Raw genomic sequence first — 24,018 nt, forward strand, 5'->3', positions numbered from 1 at the left:
TGGGAGTTACCTTTTGCAAGCAGTGTTTGCTCTGTTCCCAGACTTAAAGAGCCAATAAGGAATAGAAAGATGTAATTTTTCTTTTCTTTTCTTTTCTTTTCTTTTCTTTTCTTTTCTTTTCTTTTCTTTTCTTTTCTTTTCTTTTCTTTTCTTTTCTTTTCTTTTCTTTTCTTTTTTTCTTTTCTTTTTTTCTTTTCTTTTTTTCTTTTCTTTTCTTTTTTTCTTTTCTTTTCTTTTTTTCTTTTCTTTTCTTTTTTTCTTTTCTTTTCTTTTTTTCTTTTCTTTTCTTTTTTTCTTTTCTTTTCTTTTTTTTTAACCAGTACTTTATTTTTTTTAATTACTTACACTATTTCTTCATATTGACTTATTCTAGAATGCAGTTCATGCTGTTAACTTGCTTGTCTACAAATGGGTCAGTGTCAACTGGACTTCGCAGCATCTGATCTTAGAATGGAAATTAGAAATGCTCGTAGTTCAGTCTTGATTTAAGTTCATCATATGTATCTGACTTGATAATTCAATATCATGTTGACCTTATTAAAAATGAGTAAAATATATTAGAAAATTGAAGTAAATTGTCTATAAAATTGAGCAGGCATTCTGTTCAGGAAACAAAACTCCACACACTTGTTAAATAGTTGTTTTATACAATGATATGGTGAACGTGATGAAGAATTACTCAAAGATTTAAGAATGTAACCTACATCTGGAGCTGGAATTCTGATAGCTGCCCTGCAGTCTATGAGAAAAAAAAAAAAAAAAAAAAAAAAAAAAAAAGAGAAAAGCTGTTGGTTTTTGAAAGTTGTAGATTTGTTTTCCTTTTTTTTTTTTTTTTTCTTTTTTTTCTTTTTTTTCCCTATAGGCTGTGGTGGAGGGAATTGCAATATTTTCCTAACTTGTATCTTCCACTATATTAATAATACTTTTCTAATGCTGCATTAAAAATAAATAAATAAATAAACAAATCCAGCTCCATTTTCAAAGAAAACTAGCAACTAATACACCCACCACTGTGTACTCATCTACTAGTCTAGTCTACTTACCCATGCACTTTATGTTAGGGCTTACTTGGTTTAAAAGTGAGTTCAGATGGTTGCTACCAGGATGATTTCAAATTAATCATTTAGCTTGCTTCACCGGAATGCTTAGTGGCATTATGAAATCTGATGTCTTGCAGTCTAGGGGGTCTTGGAGATGTTGTGCTTTGACAGAGGCAGATTACTAGAAACACTTAGTGAAAAAACAAGATATTTAAACTGGTATGTGTGTGTTTTCCCTCGTAGATCTAGGGTAGTGGGACTCTTGTTTGTCTGTGGTGTTTTTTTTAGTAAGAGATATGAGAGTTGACAAAAGTCAGCTTGTAGTACATAGTAACTGAAGAGGTTTTTTGTATCAAGCAAAATATACTACTCAGACTGTTATTACTGGTCATGCTTTTGTGAAGAGATACAAAGTTCACCACTTGTTAAGTTCAGAAACCTGGGTGGAACAGTCAGAGGTCAGATCTAGTCAGTGTCTAAACCTTGCCTGATCTCAAACATCTGATTTTTATTTTATTTTATTTGTAAAAATGCTCAACACTCACTTTGAGGATGTAAGTAAATACATACTTATGTTTATGTAATACCCATTTGGAGCAGTACTGCAAAAATAGCTTTCCTAGCCTTTGCCACCTTTTCCTCCAGTAACAATACTCCAATAAAGGCACAAGCTCTGTAGCTGTAACTGCATTGCATCTTTTTGTCCATCTGCATTCTATTTTAATTTTTGCATTCTATGTTGAGGTGCTATCCCGAGTCTTCAGGAAGACTGTAATGGTGGTAGTTACCTGTTAGGCTTTTAGACAAAAATACAACAGGCTTGATTATTTATTTATTTATTTTTATTGCGCTTGAATTATGACTGGGAAGATCCTCTTGTTAACACTGGCAGTTCTTCCTCCATGCACTCCTGACCTCATCTTTGGCTTCCTGAACTTCCATGGTGCTACATCAGTGAAACCAGCAGGCCCTAAACCTAATGCTACCCTGCTGTGTAATATTGTTTCTTTTTGGATGTGCTTATGTGTTACTGCATTGTAACTAATACCTCTTCCTTTCTTTTCCCTACTAGATCCACACAGGTTTACAACACCAAATAATCTGGCCGTGCCAGCCCAGCTGTCTACCACTAGATGAGAAACTCCTACCAGAGCTACTTAAAGATGCAGGATACGTTACTCACATGGTGGGGAAGTGGCATTTAGGGATGTACAGGAAAGAATGCCTTCCAACACGCAGAGGATTTGATACTTACTTTGGTAATGGTTAAATTTAACACGGGCAATAAATGTAGTGTTAAAAATTATGAGAAAACTGCTTGATTCTTCCAAGAAGAGCAGATATACTATGAGTGCATAAGTAATACTTGAGCATGCATATTTCCAGTGCATAACTGTTAAAAATAAGTTAGTGCCTTAAATGCATGCCCAAGCCTTATGATCTATTGAAGAAAACACTGTAATTATTGAGTGCCTCCAAAGAATTTCTCTTTAAAGATCTGTGTTTAATTTCATTCTGTGATGCTTAGAAGATTTAAGTTGTAGTGACTAGTTTCATTTTAAAAGTGTCTCTAAACTGTACTTTTTAGATCAGACAGTAGACCTCACATGCTCTGCAAATAACATTAAACTGCTAAAAAGCTGATATATTTAAATGAGAGAGAAATAAAGTCTCTTCATGCTTTGTGAATAGACTATCACTGGTTTTCCACTTCCTCTGGCAAGGAAGGTGATATGAGAGCCTTTATAAAAACAGCATACAAAATGTGGATGTTACAGGAGCTCACAAGCTGTGACACTCAGGTATTACATAAGCTAATCAATTACTCTGATTTAAAAAAAAAAAAAAAAAAAAAAAAAAAAAGGATAATGCCAGAATTAGATTGTCTGTGTGTGTGTATTACAAAGCAACTTGTAATTACTTATTACATATTTTTCCTCTCACAAAAGCTCCTGTCCAAGTATTTATTGGATGTTTAATAGTTTTGTGCAGGTATCCCACATGAATGTGAATATTTGCCTATAATAATATTTATTTCCACATTGTAATATTTATTTCAATATAATTACTTTATACTATAATATCATAATTTTTCCCCATTATGCGAATCAGGTTATCAGTAATACAGCACATAGCACCCGATACTGAATATAAAGTTGTTAACTTCCACTTGGTTGGTTTTAAAAACTTTAATTGAATGTAGGATTTCAAAACAGATAATCTTCAAAATAACTCCATAAGCTGTTGACAATAATGCTGCCCAATTCTACAATAGGGAAATTAAGATACAGAAACTTTAGCTTTGCTTATTTAAGCCCACACTCCTCTTATGTAATGTTTGGTACCTAAAAACCTATTTGTGCTATGTTCCCTAATAGATACTGGCGATTCAAATTCTAGGTGGAAAGAACTGTTCCCTTAGATTGTCTCTCTTGACTCTTCAGAGAGCTTGGGATATGGTTTCACAACTGAATTAAGATAGTAAATATGGATCGTAACATGATGGACCACTGTTTGAATCTATATGCCTCTTCTCCTGTTGGTTGTCTGCTCTCATCCCTTCACAGGATCTTATCTTATTCTTGATGGCATAGATGTAGGCTTATGCTCCTAGGAATGAGCAGGCTTTTAATACCAGGACTAAGGCTGGCTCTAGGCATAGTCATTGGGTGCCCAGCATGACACCAAGGGAATTATTTTTCAGCGTATGTGGTGGTTTAATATCCTATTCTGTTCATATAGTTCCAGTAGGAGTTGATTGCAGTTAGGGACACTCATTTGATTCTTTAGCAAGCTTTTTATTTATTTATTTATTTTGAGTAGTGATACTTGAAGTTGATGTATAAAAGTTCAAGCAAAGAAGTAAAGTTCCTCAATTTTTAGTTGTTGGTCTCAGTTTTAATTTGATTTTGCAGAACTTCACTTTTTTTTTTCCAGATTTTTTTTTCCTCAGGGTACTAGAAGATAAATCTGAAATTTAATTTTAGACGTAGTAATTATTGAGATTGGAATGATTTCAAAGAGTTTTGTTTCTGGTCAATAAAAAACAATGGCACTCAATGCTTAACAGGGTAGCCCTTGATAGGAGAAAATTTATACGTCTAGAATTTATACATAGTCTTTTTCTTTTTGGTATCTTTAAATAGTAGTATCTTCTTTTCACCAGTTGGGGTCAGCAGAGGATCAGAAATTACTTTACAGTTAAAACAAACAAACAAACAAAACATTTCATACTTGGATGCATTTTAATGTTAAAAAACAAACAGACACACACACAAGCAATTCCTAACAAAATAAATTCCAAGCGTTCTAATAGAGAGAAAAGTCTTATGTGGAAAAAGCAAGTATACCAAATCAAACCAGATAAAAATTATAGTAGTACAGGAATAGGTCATTCCTTTGCTATCAGTGTGTAAGTTTGATACTAAGGTCTTTGATATAAAGTTATCCCTATATAGTGTCATTACACTGCTTTCAAACTGTTTTGTGTGCTTTGAAATTACTATTTGTAGTAGTGATAAAAAGTCTGTGTGTTAAATGTTGAGATACTTAGTCCTATCAAGTGATATCATTGCTGATTATCAAATGTTGGATGTGTGTCTCAGTTCAAAATGTCCCCCACTCCACCCACCCCCCCAAAAAAAAATGCATCTGTTTCTATGATGTTGTGTTGATCTGTTTACTTGTCATCTTTTCCTGTTCTAGGCTATCTTCTGGGGAGTGAGGATTATTATTCTCATGATCACTGCGTGCTCATCAAAGCAAAGAATGTAACACGCTGTGCTCTGGACTTCCGAGATGGAGAAGAAGTTGCAACTGGATTTAAAAACATGTATTCCACTAATTTATTTACAGAAAGAGCTATAGATCTCATAGCCAATCATAAAACCGAGAAGGTAGAGTCAGCAGTTCTTACTTTATTTGAGAATTTTAACACTGAAGAATGTTTATAAAAATGTTAATGAAGTATTAATGCGGAGAGCTACATTTGGGCTGTAAATGTGGGCTTTTCAACAGGGTACACAGAGCTAAATGTGAAAAGAGGCACTGATAAAACTTGCCTTGTCTCCCTTTTGGGATGAGTTTTGGCTGCGTAACTCTGGCCTCCTACCCTTCTCCGTTTGATTTTTGACAATAGAAGTAATGAATTTATAGAAATGATTTAGCATGTAACTAAAAGGGTACTGAAAAGCTTAGCAGGAGAATTTTCATTAAAAAAAAAACAAAAAAAAACAAAAAAAAAAAAACAAAAAAAACACTTTAGCTGTATTATGAAGAAAAGATATACACTTGCTGTTCTCCCCCAGTTTTGCCTAAGTCCTTTATCAAAGTTTTATTAGTCTGTGCTTAGGGATTAGAAGAGGCAGTAATAGAACTGTAGAATGTCCTGAGTTGGAAGGGACCCACTAGAATCATTGGGTCTAACTCCTGGCTCCACACTTAACCAACCAAAAATCAGACCCCTCTCTTTGAGAGCATTGTCCAAATGCTTCCTTGATCTCCAGCAGGCTCGGTGCTATGACCACTGCCCTGGGGAGCCTGTCCCAGTGCCCCACCACCCTCTGGGTGCAGACCCTTTCCCTAACCCCCAGCCTGACCCTCCCCTGTCCCAGCTCCATGCTGTTCCCTCGGGTCCTGTCGCTGCCCCCAGAGAGCAGAGCTCAGCGCCTGCCCCTCCGCTGCCCTTGTGAGGGAGCGGCAGGCCACCATGAGGCCTCCCCTCAGCCTGCTCTGCTCGGGGCTGAGCAAACCAAGGACCTCATCCACTCCTTACACATCTTTCCCTCTAGGCACTTCACCACCTTTGTAGCCCTCCTTTGGACGCTCTCTAATAGTTTTGTGTCCTTTTTATACTGTGGTGCCCAAAACTGCACATAACACTTGTGTTGAGGTTGCACCAGCACGGAGCAGAGCAGGACAATCCCTTCCATTGACTAGCCAGCAATGCCACCCCTGATGTACCCAAAAGTAGGGTTGTCCCTCCTGGCTGCCAGGGCACACTGCTGGTTTGTGTTCAGCTTGCTGTCGGCCAGAACCCCTGGATCCCTTTCTGTGGGGCTGGTCACCAGCCTCTTATCCCCTAGTTTGTATAAATAGCCAGGGTTGGCCCTTCCTGGGTGCAGCATCCAGCACTTGCTTCATGTGGCTGGGGATTGCCCAGCCCTCTAATTTGTCAAGATCTGTGTTCGAGACCTTTCCACACTCACTGGAGTCAAAAGTTCTGCTTAACCTATCTGCAAACTTAGTGTGCATTTTAGTCCTGCATTCAGGTCATTTATGAAAACACTGAAAAGAAAATGTAAAATTTTTTAAAATGTAACGCTGGCTCTAAAATGTAACGCTGAGGAACCATACTAGTGACTGGTCACCAGCCTGATGTAGCCCCATTTACTACAACATTTTGAGCCAGATTCATCAGCTAATTGATCTCCGTTGTATTATATTCTTGTCTAGTTGTATGCTGAATATTTTGTCCAGAAGGATACTGAGAGAAACTGTTGAAAGCTTTGCTGAAGTCCAGAAAGAACATGTCTATTAGTTTCCATTGTTCAGCTAGATGGGTAAACTTTTCATAAAAGGAAATTAAGTTAGTTAAACAGGACATTCCCCTTGTAAACCTATTTTGGCTATGACCAATGGCAGCATTTTTTTTTTCCAAGTGTTTTCCAACAACTCCCAGAATAATCTTGTCCATAATTTTACCAGATACTAAAGTGGGAAGTTGAATACATTTCTGTAGCTGTTAATTATCAGGACTGCTTTTCATACAGCAACTTTTTTGTTTAGTACTTTACATTCAACTAACTTATTTTCTGTCCTTTCCACCCCAGCCCCTCTTTCTCTACCTTGCTTTTCAGTCTGTTCATGAGCCTCTTGAGGTCCCTGAAGAATACATGAAACCCTACTCCTCCATTAAAGATGAGAAGAGGCGCCATTATGCGGGAATGGTGACTCTTATGGATGAAGCTGTAGGAAATCTTACTGATGCTCTGAAAAGATATGGTCTTTGGGATAATACTGTTCTTGTTTTCTCTACTGGTAAGTTAGTTTGAATATTCTTTTCGTAATATCTTTGATACAGTGTCTAACAAGCTGAATGCAGACACATCTGGCCCCTCTGTCTTTCCTCAATATATTTTGTAATTACGGAAGGGCTGTCTTATGGCTGTCTTATGTATGACTAAAACAAATCTGAAGAAGTATCAGAGAAAATGGAGGATACTCCTATCAGAGTAGGAACAGTGTTGTGAAAGCAGAGGAGTGAAGTGAAGTTGGAGGCATCTTAATAGGTGTGAGGTCACTGTATACCTATCCGAATTGAATCCTTATTGAGAGGATGTTGTATGTCATATTCATATGTCCTGATCAATATAGGTAGCTGTCTGCTCAGTCTACAAATTGCCACCTATTGCAGGAAGTTCAAACTGCCAGACAGCAAGTACTTTGAAGACAAAACTCTTTCTTTCTCCTACTTTTACATAACGTGTAATTTTTGCAGTTTCTTCCTTGAAATATTTCACTGGCACATTACTCCCATGAAGAAGAGGTGTGTTAATAAAAAAAAAAAACTTAATATGTGATGATACAATCTAGGTTGCCAAATTACAAGCTAAAATTGTGTATGTATTAGCATATGATCTAGTTTCTAGAGTATTAGGAGAATATAAATAATGGATTATAAAACTTTTATCTTTGTTTCCAAACTTGGAATGAAGTGGAACCTTTTCAAAATACAGATGCTTGGCAAGGTTTCAGGAAAATAGACAATATTGTTTGGTTGGCAGTGGGAAGTCACCTTTCAGTGCTTAAAATTGCTTGTTTGTCCAGGCTTTACACATCAAGGCTGTTAAAATGGCAAATTCATTTTCTTTGAACACTATGTAGAAAAACAAAGCAAGCAAGCAACCGAAAACCACTTCTCCCCCAAAAGAGATCCAAATGCAAAAACCCAAACTCAAGACTTGATTAAAATGAAGTGACATATTTTGAGTTTATCAGCTGTTTTGTATAGCACTTGAAATCTTGAAACAACATTCTAAGTCCAAGTCTGTTTGCCTTGTAGTGGTTCATTTGTGTCCAGGTTTTGTCTCTGATAGGATTCGATAACTTTTTTGTGCTTATTTTTGTTTACAATGTTTTCATATTTAGAACCAAAATTAAACAGCAAAGCCATATGGAAAATGATAGCAATGCTTATTCCATGTGGAAAAAATCCACTCTTTGTTCATGGGGTCCTAACAGAGTGTTTTCAGTAATGTTTTTCAGTACGTTATGGAATAAAACTAAAGACATCTGAGCTGAAAGTTTAGAGAATAACTGAATTAGAGAGATATATTTATTTATATTTTATAAAACACTTTCTTCCAAATAGAGTATGCCTTGCTTTTAACAGTAGTTATCTCATAATCAATTACAGGTACATTTCAACAGGAGTCAGACAGTCAGGAGAATCCAGTATCTGTCCTGTCTAATGGGACTTGTCTTGACTTAATTGATGTTTTAAACTGCCGGGAATGGAATTTAATATGATTGAAATGTAAGGAAATTGTGCCTAGATCAAGGAGATCGCAGGCAGTGATTCATTTTTTCCATTGTTCTTTCCTCAGTTCACACAAGTGTTCTTTACAGGCATAAAACATTGCATGCATTAAAGATCAAGCTTCCAAAACAACAAATGTTGAAATCATTAAGTATTGGAAAAAAGAGGTGTGAAATCTATTCAGCTTTTCTATATTCTATCTATCACTTTTGCAGATGGTGTGTTTCAAAATGGGCATCAGAAAGTGGTTGAAAAGAAACTTGAGAGGGTCTGTAGTTGGGTGTCTTGTGCAGAGAATTATACTATGTGAGATCTCTCTGCAAGTTATTTGCACAGCTTGCAAGTTCTTTATAACTGGGAGTGTTAGTGTGCATTGGTACTTATGGTATGGTGTTACTTAAGTAATGATTTTGGGAATTGGGTCTGCAGTCTGGCTTGAGATACTTTTTATAGTAAAACCAATGCTCCTGTGTGTTCTAACTGTAGGACATGCCCCTAACTCTTTTTTCATACACATTTTTTTTCTGGTATACTTCTTAAAAATATTTTTTCAGCTCTACAGGGGCTGCCCAATGCTCTTGTGGAACATGTAGACCCTCCTCTTGCTCAATATGACAAAAGATGCACATTTTCCTATATGATTAGGAATTCTCTTCAAAATATTTCTTCCTCTCTTGCAGAGCTAAGAATCAATAGGGTCATTTTAAGGGTTCAAATGAGGACTACAAGGGAGAACTTAGAGAAGGATAAATAGTATCCATAATTTTATTGAACAGTGGCTGCATGTCTCTTCAGCATAGTAGCTAAAGACACGGGACTATGAAAGCACCCACTGTTTTATTATGTGGTTTGATAAGCATTGTGTTGGAGAACTGTAGAGAAAAAAGAAGTGAAGAACGTATTTTTGCTGTACATTTTACTAGGTTTGTTACTTTTCCCCTCTAGTTGTGGCCAATATTCACATTTGGATGTTTGCATCTTACTACTTCAAAATTCACAGAAAAAATATAGAAATTACAGTAATTGTTTGCTATTGTTTGCTGTGCCACATAGCATTGCAACAAACATACAGTCTTCCCGTTGATTCCTTCACTGTTAAGTATCAAACCCAAAATGAAAGATGTCTATTTAGTGGGTGCCAGTATGGCACTATCTAGTTCTGGACTAGAACTTGACATACTCTTTGCTCTCACAATAGATTTCTTTTTGTTAAACTCTTGAGTGTTTCTTCCTATTAGTATATGTAATTGCTAAACCAAGATTCACTTGAAAATATGCCAGTTGGCAAATGGAACTATTGCACATTTTAAAAGGGCTTTGTAAATTGTGTAGATCTCCAGTTCCACTTTTAAGGAAGTAAAAAGCTTGACAGAAATACTGCGCCAAGAATTAAGTACTTTGGTCATTAATGAAGTCTCACCATGCCTCAGTAGTATACTGTGTAAATCAACATCTCAGGTGTCTTCTTGAACAGATTCATAAGCTATTTCTGCAGGTAAATAAGAGGGTGGGAGGAGGATAGGATGATAGTATGTGGTGTTATATTTATGTATCAAGTAGTGGATAGAAGCAACTTCTAGACTGGTGCAATACAAAACAGAATTTGCTTTTATAGAGCAGATTTTACCCTGTAGATACAAGTACTTCTACACTAATGGAATCAGTGGTGAAAATATAGTTGTGGTCTAAGCAAAACAAGTAAAAATGAATGTTGCAGTGCCTTGGGTATCCATGGTGTTTTATTAATTTGAAATAAATAAATTTTTTAAAAATAACAAGAGATAGGGTTTGTTTTTCTTTTTGGAAACGTAAAAGAACATACCTAGAACTTTCCCGAAGAGGACCTTAATTTAAAATAACCAAAGGTCATAAGAAGCATACAAATTTAACTTAGCACTATTAAAACTGGCTTGTAGTCCAAGTTTTGCTTCAAATATAAACCTGTATTTGAGGTAAGAAGTTGGGATTTGCTGTGTATAGCACGTGTTTATAGTTTTTGCAATATACAGCAAGTGATTTGAGTAGAAACTTGCCAGCATTAGAACATAGGAATCTGACTTCTGATTTGAGTTCTATATTAGAGCTAATATCCCTTGTCTTATTTAACTTTCAGCTTTTAAATATTCTAAAAAAATTTGAAGCAAACTCCCTTACCACTGTTTCTTCCAATATGTCCAACAATTCTTAAAGGGGAATTAACACTGTAGTGTCTGGTAGTTGCCATGAGAGGGCTTTGAACAGTAAAATATGTAGATTTTTTTCTCTTCAAACCTAGGTTTACATTACTAAGAGGAAACTACATAAATCCTTTCCATAATGGAGCATGTGACAGTGATGGCTGTTTTCACTCCAAAAGATGGTCTTTTTATCATTTTAGAATTGTGATTAATAGAAGCACAAATTGTCTTGGACATACTTACTGATGTTTGTACAGCCTCTCTCATATACTCCTTTATTTTTTTCCCAAAACTTTATATTATCTTTCCCTAATAAAGAATTCGTCTTAGTCGATTTTATTTTATTTTGAGCATTTTGTGCTCTTTGTCTGATAAAATTATGTGTTTTTTTTGCTTGTGTCTAGCTTCTACTTCGGTATAAATTGGGGATCTGACTTCCACCGGACTTTTCTTGAGGGCTATTTTTATCCATATCTTTGTTCCTAAGTGAAACTCTGCTCATTCTCTTTAGTAGGTAAGGGACTTGAGAGAGACTTTTAGTTCTAGATTATCCAAAGCAACTAAAGGACAGATTGGTTAAAAGAGTTATTATCTGATTGTGTTGTTAGAGGTGCTAACTTTGAAGGTTGTGTATCAGACAGAATTTTTAGTAAGTCTGCTCAATTATAGATCTGAAGAACTGCTTTAATCTCTCTTGTCAGGAAATTCTGAAAGGTTCAGTGTACTGCCAGCAAGGGAAGTACCAGAATATCTTTTTTCCTAAAGATGAAGTAAGCACATATCTCTTGGTTGCAATTACCTTCAATGAAACAATTTATTAGAGTTTGTGTACTAGCAAATATTATTTTTATATCTTGAGTGTTTAAGCTTGTTATTATGCAGATAAGAGGTACATCTTATTGCTGTACTTGCACTGATCACAGGTATTGCATGCCAGTGATAAATAATGAAAGGTGCATGTGTTTGGTGTTTCATATTCTAGTACTGGCTTTTGTTCTTTTTATTTAAACTTTTTCCACATTAGATTATGGGAGGTAAGAATAAATGTTTTTGGAAATAATAGAGTTTCTTCTATCTAGTGTTGTGTGTTACACAGCCCATCTAGATTGATGCCCTAAGATGCAGATAATAGTAATGACTCATTGAGATGTTTTTTCAAGAATGTTATCAGAAGCAGAAATGTTGTCATATGACAGAAATCAATTTCAAAATGAAAAATGAGAAGGTGTTGATAGTCAAGAAATATAATGATTTTGTTTTCCTATTCTGAAGCCATGTGAAAACCTAAAATGTTTTGCAGAAAATGTTTATTTACTTTTTCTTTCTTATAGTATTGAATTCCCCTACCCCTCCCTTCTTTTTTCCTTGCAAAACCTAGCATTCCAAAATTGAGTTCCTGAACAGAGAATGGCCTTGTCCCAGAGATACTCACTTCTTATAATGTTTTGTGTTTTAAATTCCACAATAAGTGCAAAAATTGAATTTTTCTTCCTGTTTTGAGCAAATGTCAGTACTTAAAATGAAGTTAACTGGTAAATAAACCTCAGAAATTAATTTTGCTGGTGTCACAAGCTGGCCATTTTTGATTAAAACTTAGGTATGCTAACAGTTATTCTAGCTTTTTTTTTTTTTTTTTTTCTCGGTCTGAGAGGTAGTAATGAATGCTGAAAACAGCTTATTTTACATGTTAATGACATGTAATAATTTCACATAGCTGTTGAAAGGCTGTGTTGAACTGTGTTTACTATTAAACTATACTAATTTGTTCTGTATGATAGTGTAAAAGTAGCCTTTATACTATGTATAATAATCTTCTACATACAATTCAATGGTCTGGTTCAGTGCTTTGTCATTCACTGGGAAGAGTCCAAAGTTTTTTTTAATTATGTCTCATTTCACTTGCTTTCTGCAGACATATGAAAAGTTTGTCAGATTATTCATGGTAGTTTCACGTTAAAATTTGCCTTTGCATTTCACTTGTATTTAGTGATGGTGAATGCTGGTGTAGACCTGACAGCAGGGTCTGTAACTCTGAGACCTGTTTAATTGCTGAGGCTGCTTAAAGTAAAGGTGGTTGCCTAAAGCTGTCTGCACTAGGATCCTATTGCTGTACTGGGAAAGAGATGGGATAAAAAAAGGAAAAAGAACAGAATGAAAAAGGATATTGTGCATGCAGCTGTTATAGGACTAAGTTTGTATCTACATGTATTAGAATCTTCTATAAATCAAATTCACTTTTTCCACAAGATCTTTTTTTTTTTTTTTTCTGCATTAGAACAGTCAGGAGAGTAAACAGACAATTCTGGTAAGTTAAAAAAAATAATAATGTTGATTTATTTGAACACAACTCTGCAAAATCATGGTGCTCTGATGCATCAGAGATATTATGTTCCCTTGATGGAAAATAAAAGCCCTATGGGTGTATTTAAAGCAGGACAAAAATTACATGAGCAGAATTTTATAGGAGAAGGTGGGATTTTCTCTTCCTACTGTGCTTCCAACAGAAAGACTTCGAGTAGTTCTTCCATCTCATACACACAAAAAAAAGTTTGTATTAAGTGCTGAAAACAGAATAATGCATCATCAGCCTGAAGACACTTTTTAGAGTGGCTTTTCTCCTGCATATATTGACCCTTCCATGTTACTCTTTCTGCATCATAATGAAGTATACAACAGATGTTTTTTCATCAGCTGATCTTAACTAAATGATTGTGGTTTGTTTCCTTGAAAATGTATGTTTCATACTAGCCATCAGAGTTAGTGTGCTTACATTTTTATCACACTTGCAGCACAATTGGAAAATACAACAACAAATGGATCTTTCAAATCCATTATGGGGAAGCAGGGAAGAATATGAGTTCAAATTAAGGACAAAGTTATTCTCTAATTCCTGCTGTGAGTAACTTATCCGCAGTGTAGATCTCCGCTGTGTATGCTGTACTTTTTTTTTTTTTTTAAAACAAAACCTCAATGGGAGTTCCGTACTTGGAACATATACAGAATAAGCATTATTCATGCTGTGAAGATCAGAGGGGAGAAATTTTCCCCAAATGTGATCATTTTCTGCCATTATTGACAGTACTCTCTGTTTAACTCTGAGTCACAATCATGAGCTTAAATCACACAAAGGAAAGGCTCCGAAGTCCTTGTTTGTGACCTACACTTTCAGCAAGAATGTTGAAGGTCAAAAATGAGATGCATTTACAGAGCTGTGTGTGAAGCTGTCTAGTACTTACTCATATTGTGTCTGGCACTAGTAAATGCTATTTAATTCCCATTTGTATATACTGAATTTGCCAACAAAATTTTTAAGTTTGTTGTTGTTGTTGTTGTTGTTTTTTCTTTAAAAAGTAAAACCAAACATCTAACTGCCTGCTTATATTACTGATACTAGTGACTGATGGTAGTGTTACATCCAAGCCATGTACAAGAATTCTGCATGCAAGGCTTTGCTCATCAGGGCAAAGGCAAGAAAACTATGGGGATATTTGTTTTTATCCCATCCCATTCTCTGTTTGTCCCTATGTCTACCTTTTGTTTACCTTGTCTAAGGTTGTCTGCCTGTTTTGTTATTCCAAATTCTGTTTGGAATTCCAAATTTTGTTATTCCTTATTTTTAGGTGAAAAATTCAGAAATTAGCTTTGTAGAAATATTGTAGGTCTCATGAATCACATGACTCATTGTTTTCAACAGCATTGAGACACTACCATGGTCAAACTGGCTTCTTAAACTTTTAAGTTATGTATGAAATAGTTTCACAGTTAACTTTTAATAGACTTTCCAGTTCTGCTTCAGTGTGGATGGACTGTTACACTGGCCTCCATATGGTTCTGATTAGGTATAAGACTATGATTGCTCATATAGCCCCAGTCCTTCAAAGGAACACGATAAATAACATTTAACAGTTGTTTACAGAATTAAACCATGGATGAATTGGGTATTCTGTCTTCTGCTATAGTTGTTACTCCTGTTAAAATCTAGTTGTTGTGGATTAAAAGAACCTATATGGTCACTGGTACTCAAAGTTGAATTACATTTAATTTTTTTTAATGCAATTAATATAAAAAAAGCAAAGCCTCACTATTGCAAAGCAAATAAAGAATTACATAAAGGAGGAGAAGAAAAGCAACATCTTCCATAGTCTAGTTTTTTGGATCATATTATTCTGGATGGTTGATAAGCTGTCCCTGGTTCATTTTCCTGTATAGTAAATGTTCTGTTAAAAGAATTGTGTTGACTGGCTGGTGATGGCAAAGTGATGGGATCACATTAGATGCTATGAGATGCAGGGTTAGAAGAGAACTCTGTTTCTGTTTTTGTTGTTTACAGTTCATTGTAAAATCTTGTAATGCAGTAGAACAACAACAGAAGAAAAAAAAGCCTTCAAAATATCACAGAATCACAGAATTTTCTAGGTTGGAAGAGACCTCAAGGTCATCGAGTCCAACCTCCAACCTAACGCTAACAGTCCCCACTAAACCATATCCCTAAGCTCTACATCTAAACGTCTTTTGAAGACTTCCAGGGATGGTGACTCCACCACTTCCCTGGGCAGCCTGTTCCAGTGCCTCACAACCCTTTCAGTGAAGAAGTTCTTCCTAACATCTAACCTAAAACTCCCCTGGCTCAACTTAAGCCCATTCCCCCTCATCCTGTCACCAGGCACGTGGGAGAACAGGCCAACCCCCACCTCGCTACAGCCTCCTTTGAGGTACCTAAAAAGAGCGATAAGGTCACCCCTGAGCCTCCTCTTCTCCAGGCTGAACAAGCCCAGCTCCCTCAGCCGCTCCTCGTAGGACTTGTTCTCCAGGCCCCTCACCAGCTTCGTCGCCCTTCTCTGCACCCGCTCAAGCACCTCGATGTCCTTCTTGTAGCGAGGGGCCCAAAACTGAACACAGTACTCGAGGTGCGGCCTCACCAGAGCTGAGTACAGGGGGACGATCACCTCCCTAGCCCTGCTGGTCACACTGTTCCTGATACAAGCCAGGATGCCGTTGGCCTTCTTGGCCACCTGAGCACACTGCTGGCTCATATTCATCTGACTATCCACCATCACTCCCAGGTCCTTCTCTGCCTGGCAGCTTTCCAACCATTCCTAGTTTGCCAGTTTGTGTTTCTTTTTAAGCTTTCATCATTCAGAGCTCGGTTGTTGCACAGTGGAAATATATCAGAAACTTTAGAGGGAAGGAATTTACTCCTTCCTTAGCTTACTAGGACTTGGTGGGTACAGCCATCCCTGATTGCCCTGCTTGACCTAGAGGTGAGCAAGTGGTGAATTGTCTTTTACTTTCTATGGGGACTATATCCTAGTACATCACCACAGATGATGGAAAAAGATTAGAAAAACTTTGGATAAATTAGTTTCCTTTTTTTTTCTCCTGATGATTCTTCTTTGCACAACCTTATATATTTCTTCCTTGTCCTGCAAGTTATTTTAGATGATGACCATGAATTTACTAATACATTGGGTACCCTTATATAATCAAGTACTATTAAATTTACTAAATATTACAATATAACTAGATGTATGCTGTTTTTCTGATCAACTGGTCTCAAAACCAAGATTAGCCTTTTGTAGATAGTCTTTTGTACATTGCTCTTACTCTTTTTAGAGCTTACAATTGTTATATAACCAACTTTTCAATTTTGAATATACAGGAAAAAGAGGAATAGTGTTTCATATCACTAGTATTCACTCACCATAGTGGATCTATACTAAATCTGTCACTTAAAGCACTGATTTTTTTAATTTTTTTTTTGTATCTGCTGTTATTGTGTTTTCTATTTGATTCTATATTGATTTTATATTGCAGATCAAATGAAAACAGTGATGGAAATAACTCTTTGAAGGAATATTGAAAAACAAAATTATAAATCATGGTTTAACAGAACAAATGCAAAGCTTGAAATTTTGTATACGTAGATGTTCAGATTTCCTCTGAAACTGATTAATGTTCTATGAAACAGCACAAAGCCATCTCACAGAAAACTATCATGTATGTTTAGAAATACTGCTTGTCCAAGAGACTTACTCTGTCAGTCATGGACACCCCTTGCTTTATGAATCAATATAGAAATGTAAGGAAAATCCATCACTAATTTGGGAAGGAAGCATACATGTACAATACTGTCTGGTCTGGATTAAGCATTTGGAAGAAGCTGCAGATGTTGTAAGATGGCCCAAGTCAAGTGTTACCTGAAAAAGATCATTTGAATCCCTGCTGAGTTCTGAATCTGTTTTCTTCCTTTGCATTTTTCTTCCATACATCTATGTTCACATGGAGTATGGCTTGGTTAGTTCATCTGTTTTGTGTACTTCTGAATATTCCAGAATTAAAGTGTGCTCCAAATAATGTGTGAGTAAAGGCTAATCTCTACAGAAGAAGCTAGAACTTCCGTATAAAACTCAGCACAACTATCTGTCGTATTCTTCTCTTTCACTTTCCAACATCCCATGTTATTCCTGTGCATACAACATAATAAATTTGTAGAAGGTTTCACTCTAGCATGTTTTAAGGCATTAAGATTTTCCCTCACTCCTTTAATTCATGGGTGAGTATAAACAGCAGAATTTACTTAGAGCCTCAGAATACAGATGTGCTGAATGCCTAGGAATTTGTGCATTTTACAGATTTAAAGTGTAAAAAAAAACCAAACAACTATCATGCATAAACAGAAGTTTTTCTAAATTACAGTATCTTATTAAAATAACTGTATCAGTTAAGAATTGGTTGACTTTAAAAATGGAAGGGATGTTTAATATCCATAGTTTTTTGCTCCTTCCTGTATATTTTCTTGATCATCCATTTCTCTAAGAAATGCTTAAAAGGGATTTAGGCATTTCATGCCATGAAATACAAATCTCTTTTCTGGGGGCTATGAAAAGACTCCCCCCTTTGGTGAGAGAAAGAATTTGCACTTTTCTTTGAAGCATGTGTAGCCACTAGGATTTCTTTTCTGGACTAAGTGGTTTCATCTGTGTGGCATTTCAGATTGGTTATTGAGTAGGATAGAAGAGAAAGATTAATTCCAGTCACTGATGATCAATATATAACATGCAAAATACAGGAAAACATTACTTTTGTCCTGCTGAAATACCTGTGCTGTCTCCTGAAAGAAAGAGATAAATAATTATATTTATGTAGTGGGATAGGATAAGAATTTTTAAAGTGTGAAAATCTCAGCTTTCTTCTGTGTTTTTGATTGCCTACAAGGAATACATTTTTGATAATTCAGGACTGTGACTTTCCATGGTTGCATGCATAAGAATCATCACATAGGTAAAATGCAGAGTAGGCTGTGGAAGAAAAGATGAGATAGTATTTTAAAGTCCTCTGATATGAAACTGATTAAAGAAATCAGGTTGGTAAATAGAAAGAGATAAAAATGTGCAGAGGGAAAGATGAGCTTTAATTTTATGAGATGAAAAAGAGATCATGGATATATTTATGAAAATGTGATTAGATGAATACACCTTGAGAAGAAGAAAAAAAACAAAACAAAACAAAACAAAACACCAGGTTATATATAGTAAGAGTACCTGAGAGATAATCTTAAAAAAAAAAAAAAAAAAAAAAAAAAAAAAGTGGGAAACACTCATACACTCATTCTCTCATTCTCTCCCTCACCTCTTTAAATTGTTGAGGGAAGCAAGCTTTAGAACATACCTGGATACTCAAGCAGAACTAGCATGAACTAAAGGTGTCACCCATGGTCAATATAGATTTTCGGCAGTATTTTGCCACATTAAATTGCAGCAGTGAATAGTAGGTGCAGAGGGGATATTGTGACATAGATAAAGAAGTTATCTTGGACCATGGTCTGACACAAGAAAACAAGATATCTAGGACTGAGCGGTGATTTAGAGATGAGGGTCAAAAATAGAGCCTTCCTAGCTGTTGGATGGAAGGTAAGACTGAAGTGAGACGAGTGTCTGAAGTTACCCAGAAAAAAAAAAAAAAAAAAAAGATGATTATATACACGGTGCATGTAAAAACATACACCAAGGGAACCTTTGAGTATCAATTGTAATGGAAAATCGTAAGGAAAAGTAGAGGAAGAAACAGCAGCAGTGTCTAGGGGAGGGCACAGTGTGTCTAGCATCTACTGGCAATCTATAGTATTTAGACAGATAAAAACAGATTATCACAACAAAATGTTCTGTGGGCGTATTACACTGGTCCTAGTGTTGTCCATCTCCTATGCTTGCAGAAAAGAAGTTCCTTCTGTTGTTTGTTTGTATTTAGTGAAGCAGTGTTGGGACTATAATGGAAGGGTTTAATATTGGGAAAAATTCTATAAAATATTGAAGGCTAGAACTTAGAAAGTGTTCATCCATACTTAGAGCTAATAAAGTAGAGCAGCAAGAATTTCAAAGTAGCTGTGCACCTTAGTCATGAATATTAAGATTCGGCCATGGATGAGAAGTACCAGACCCTGTAAGCATCTGATGCAAAATTGGTTTGGAGACCCAATACCTCAGTGTCTGTTCTGGATTTTTACCATTTCATACTAATGTTTGAACTAACAAGCTCTTTTTCCCTCCTTTCATGAGGACCCTTCTTTGTATTTCATTTCCTTACAGCTCAGTCTTAGTCTTTTATCTGCTTTTTCTATACGTTCCTACTAAAGTTCTTCACACCATTTGCAATTTTTTGCATCTCTAGAGACTGTTATGTGCCTGCAATGACTGGAATATCTGTCTCCTACTGTACATCATCTCTACATCTTCAAATTTCTCTTTAAGCAGGAAGAAACAGCCACATTTACTATACCTGAATTTTGAGCAATGCTACCATGTAGAACATGGCCTGTGCCTGTTCTTGGGTTTGACCTCTAATTGCATTTGCTTGTGTTAAAGTACAGCCAGAGCTTTGTGTACATTGAAGTGAATTAACCCTGAATTTCTATTAAGATTACAGTGTTGCTTGAACTTGGTTGGGAAGAAACAGCGGCAGTAATTTCACTTGTATTTTAAAGTAAATGACTTTAACCAACTACATGTACAAAGAAACAATTCAGCAACTGTAGTATGTGCTTTTCTTTATTAACTTCTTGAGGTCTATGTAATTAGGCTATGCAAAAGATTACTGATCAATGCAGAGAACTGCATGTATTGGAGCACTGCACTGCATTTGATACCTTGCAAGAAGATATTTTAACAAATTAAAAGTGAAATAGTTGAAATGTATTGACATCTCATATACAAAATTTTATGACAGTTTTAATAATTGTCTTCTTCAGTCTGCCTTTCTGTTTGCAATGCAACATTGCAACACGTTTTGAAATCAAGTAAACATTTATTATAAGAGGATCTTAAGAATGGCATCCTGTGCATGCTTTTTTGTAAAGTCCAGATTTTCACAATAGTATTCTTCTATTATTGCTCTCTTGGAGGAAAATACAAAAAAGTGATTTCCTTTTTTTTTTTTTTTTTTTGTTTAAGAAAGCCATGGCTGTAAATGATACAAAATTGTATCATTCTACTTGAATGTATTGGCAAGTGATGCTCCATAAATATGGCATCAAGCTTTATACCAGTGCATTTGATTGACTGAAAAAGCAAAGCCTTTTTTTTTTTTAAAGAATTTGTTTAATAATTACACTTAATCAACAACAAATGATTCACATCAACTAGGAGATGTAAACTACTGCCAATCAACAGTACTATTACAGGAAGCCAAGAACAACAGAAAGCAAAAATAAAAGAATGCACGCCTCAGGAACAGCTGTGTAGATAATGATGCTAATGAGTGTGACTGAGAAGTTAGGGGCTTCTTTTGCCCACAGTTCTCTTTTTCTGCCTATAGGTGTTTTTCTGCACACTGTGCTTTCACAGTTGATTGCCCCTGAAGTTTTTCAGATGCATTCATGTGGCTACAATGCATATGGCTTCTTGTGATTCTTTCCAATTTTGCGGTAATTTGAACAATTTTAGTAGTTACAGTGGTCTTGGTTTATTAATCCAGATAATGTTGATGGAACTAAAGAGTTAAGAGTAAGCACACGTGCAATTGTCCTAGCCTTTGCTGTTGACCTTTTGTATGATCTGAGGGTTTTTAATTATCTTAACACTTTAGATTCATTTAGTCAGAGCCAAAAGAGTGCATCTTACTGCAGTGTAACACAGATGAGGAAGCCATTGGACCTGAAGACCTTGATTAATTTAATGGGTCACCTACTCCATTATGCTGAGAAAGACTTGAAGTTGGATTTTTGAAGAAATAGTAACTCCTTTGTCAAATTGGGACTAAGGGTAAGATGGGAGTTCTTAAGTCACATAGATGGACTGGGTAGTGGTTACCTGGGAAAGCAGAAGTCTTTATGAGGAAGATAAAACTACAACTCTAAGTAGGGTACTCAGGGGAGCTCATTACACAGGATGCCATCATCCCTGCTCATGTCACCCTTATTTATGGTAAATCTGCTCATTTGATGAAATGGTAGATTTTTGCTAATGCAGCTTTGGATTGAGCAGATGGATGACAGAACCTGTGAGTAGTTTGGAGTAAATATGAAAGAAATGATGAATTCTGAGTGTTGGTGGGATTAGGGATGATAAGCAAAAGCAGATAGACTCCTTTTGCAAGCATAGACTGAACCATAAAGTGGATATGCTTTATCGCTTTAATCTCACAACAGTAGATAAGGAATTTGCAGAGAAAAGAATGCGAGGACTTTTCTGAAAATGGAAGGAATAGCTAACTTCTGAAGTATGCATGTACTGGGAAACACTGAGACACCCAAGGCCAAAGCTCTGTATATAGTGAAATAATGTCTTTGAGCAGAAGAATCTGTCAGTGCATTATGGATTTGTGTATTTATTTCCCACTATCAGGAATGGAATAGCAAACCTGTTATCCTGCAAAGGATAGAATTTCAAGGATAAAATTTCCAGGGAAAGATCATTACTGACATGTAGACATGAAAACATCAAAAACAAAATGCCTACCAAGAGCAATATATGCAATTTGACTATTTATTCGAAGCCTACTGTTTTTCTGCTGTAGATATGAACAGCTCCCTCTTGAAACTGCTGAGCATTCTATGTGTGTATCTGAGGACTGAAAGTGGTCTGTAATGCCAGAGAATTGCAAAAGGAGAGATTCCACAGCTTCAGGATTCAGGAAATATGATCAAAAGTGGCAGAAAATTCAAGGATGATAATGCTGGAGAAAGGTTGGATCATGCCAAGAGGAAATTGCTGGTTATCTTACTGAACCTACCATCGTGTCTTGCAAGCATATTTCAGTGATTCAGACAATGGGATCAATTAGAAAAAGGCATGTCTTAGCATGCAACTGGAAAAAAAATCATAAATTCTGATTACAATAACTTCTATGAAACCAAAAAAAATGAATTTAAGGGCTTTTTCTCATCACTCAGTTAAATGTCACTTTGATGTGACAAAATTAAGAAGGGGAAGAAGAATATTACATGTACTACTGCAAAAAAAAAGAAAACACACACATTAGTTTTTTCTGTTTATTTGGAGAAAATATATTCAGTTTTAGCCAGCTTAACATCTTGTTTTTTAGATTTGGCAGTATGCTACTCAGCCATTATTACTGTCATGCAGCGGAGATAAAGAAATTAATACCAAGTAAAACTTACTTTGAAGTTCATTCTGCAAGAGCGTTGTCTGCCATTTCCCCATCCTAAAAATATCCATTGCAGAAAAACTCAGATTTTTGAAAGCTGATTAATAATGTTGCTTAGATCATTGAAGGGAAAGATATTCATTTATTTATTTATGTAAACTTAATTTTTTCTTCATTATCTGTCTTTCTTATTTGTTAAAGTAGCATGGTGATGAAGCCCTTTCCTCCCATTAGCTGGATTGCACTTAGCAAAAGGCAAGGTAGCTTTTGGAACATTGGTGAATGGGCAGTAGACATTGCCTTAGACATTGCTGAACGTACCTATATAAGACCGACGCATTTTCCACCTTGTCAGTGGGTACTGAATATCTTACGGGTTTCATTTCATTTCATTGTCATCTCTAGGAGAATGGAAGTGTACAGGAGACAAAATGGTTACAACAGATCACAAAGTAATTAACATTTTTTTTTCCTTGAAGTTTAAGACTAGTGTTATAAAGATTTTTCTCAACTTTATAATTTTGTTCTGTTATTTGGTTGGGAGAATTGTCATATGGAATTTCAATTTTTGTGTTTTATGTGCTTGGATTGAGCCTAGGGACAAATACACTTGTGAAAGTACTTGCTGCTCTTTTTTCATATGTCCAGTGTGGCAGGTAATAACAAAAGAGTTCTGTTTCATTTTTATGTTCGTATGACAGCAGATGTGTGTTTCTTTTTGCTTGTGAACTGTGCCAGGATTTCCTGGGTATAGCTACAGCCCCAAGTGATTAAGAACTCAAGTCACTCCTCTCAAGAAAAAGTGATGTGAAAAACAGATGCAAATGTGTCCAATTGCATGAATCAAGTCATAGCTTGCAATGTGTAAAAGCAGTGCATGTGTCTACACTTAATATTAAAAAGGAAAAGAAAAAAAAGACATCTGGCTCATAGCAGATGAAATATAAAAAACATAGACACATAGGCAGTGTTGTGCTATTGCTAGACAAGCGAGGAACAACTGAAATGCTCGTGACACTGAATTGTGGCCCTGACACTCCTGTTGTTATGGGTGAACTTCCTAATTCCCTGTTTTGGTTGTGGCTGTTTCTGGGCTGGCTGGGGAGTTTCGACACTGACCAGTTAACATTGGCTGCAGGAGTTGTTATTGGAATGGCTGACAGCTGTCTGCCAGCCTGTCTGCACAGCCTTCCTGTGCTCACTGCTGCTCGGTTGCACACTGCTATTGTTCATCTGGAGCCTTTCTCTTAAAATCTTTCCCAGCTGTATCCTGATACGCTAAACCACTTAAATTAGCTCCAGATTGCTCTGTTTATTTTGTGTGAGATAAGTGACAAAGTGCAATCCTAGCAGTCCTCCTCAAGTAAACACAGAGGAAAAGGGGGATACAGGATATTATGATGGAAGAAGCAGATTCTGGATATAAGCATGAGGCTTTAATGTATGTAGATTAGTTCATTTGTCTCTGCTGTTTGCATGTAATTGTAAGCTTTGACAGCTTCATATCCCTGGAAGTGATTTTTTCTTTTTCCTTTTTAAATAAAAAAAAAAGAAAAAAGGTGTTATGTCAAGGTAGTATTCCTGTCTGCCCTCATCCATTCCCCCACCCCCCTCTCTCTTTTTCCCCCCGCCCCACCACAAAAAAAAAAAAAAAAAAAAA

General features: G+C 36.0%; 1 protein-coding gene across 1 annotated transcript in view; it reads left to right on the forward strand.

The window, feature by feature from the left end:
* The window catches only part of ARSB (arylsulfatase B), a gene marked incomplete at its 5' end in the record, with an annotated part of 67,843 nt that overhangs the window by 889 nt on the left and 42,936 nt on the right, over window positions 1-24,018 (forward strand). The window contains 3 exons of the mRNA XM_084305740.1: window positions 2,113-2,299; window positions 4,746-4,936; window positions 6,872-7,079. Coding sequence (XP_084161866.1) covers window positions 2,113-2,299; window positions 4,746-4,936; window positions 6,872-7,079 — 586 coding nt within the window. The remainder of the gene's footprint in view (window positions 1-2,112; window positions 2,300-4,745; window positions 4,937-6,871; window positions 7,080-24,018) is intronic.

Source organism: Netta rufina (genome assembly GCF_964035555.1).
Source record: "Netta rufina genome assembly, chromosome: Z".
Classification (NCBI taxonomy): domain Eukaryota; kingdom Metazoa; phylum Chordata; class Aves; order Anseriformes; family Anatidae; genus Netta; species Netta rufina.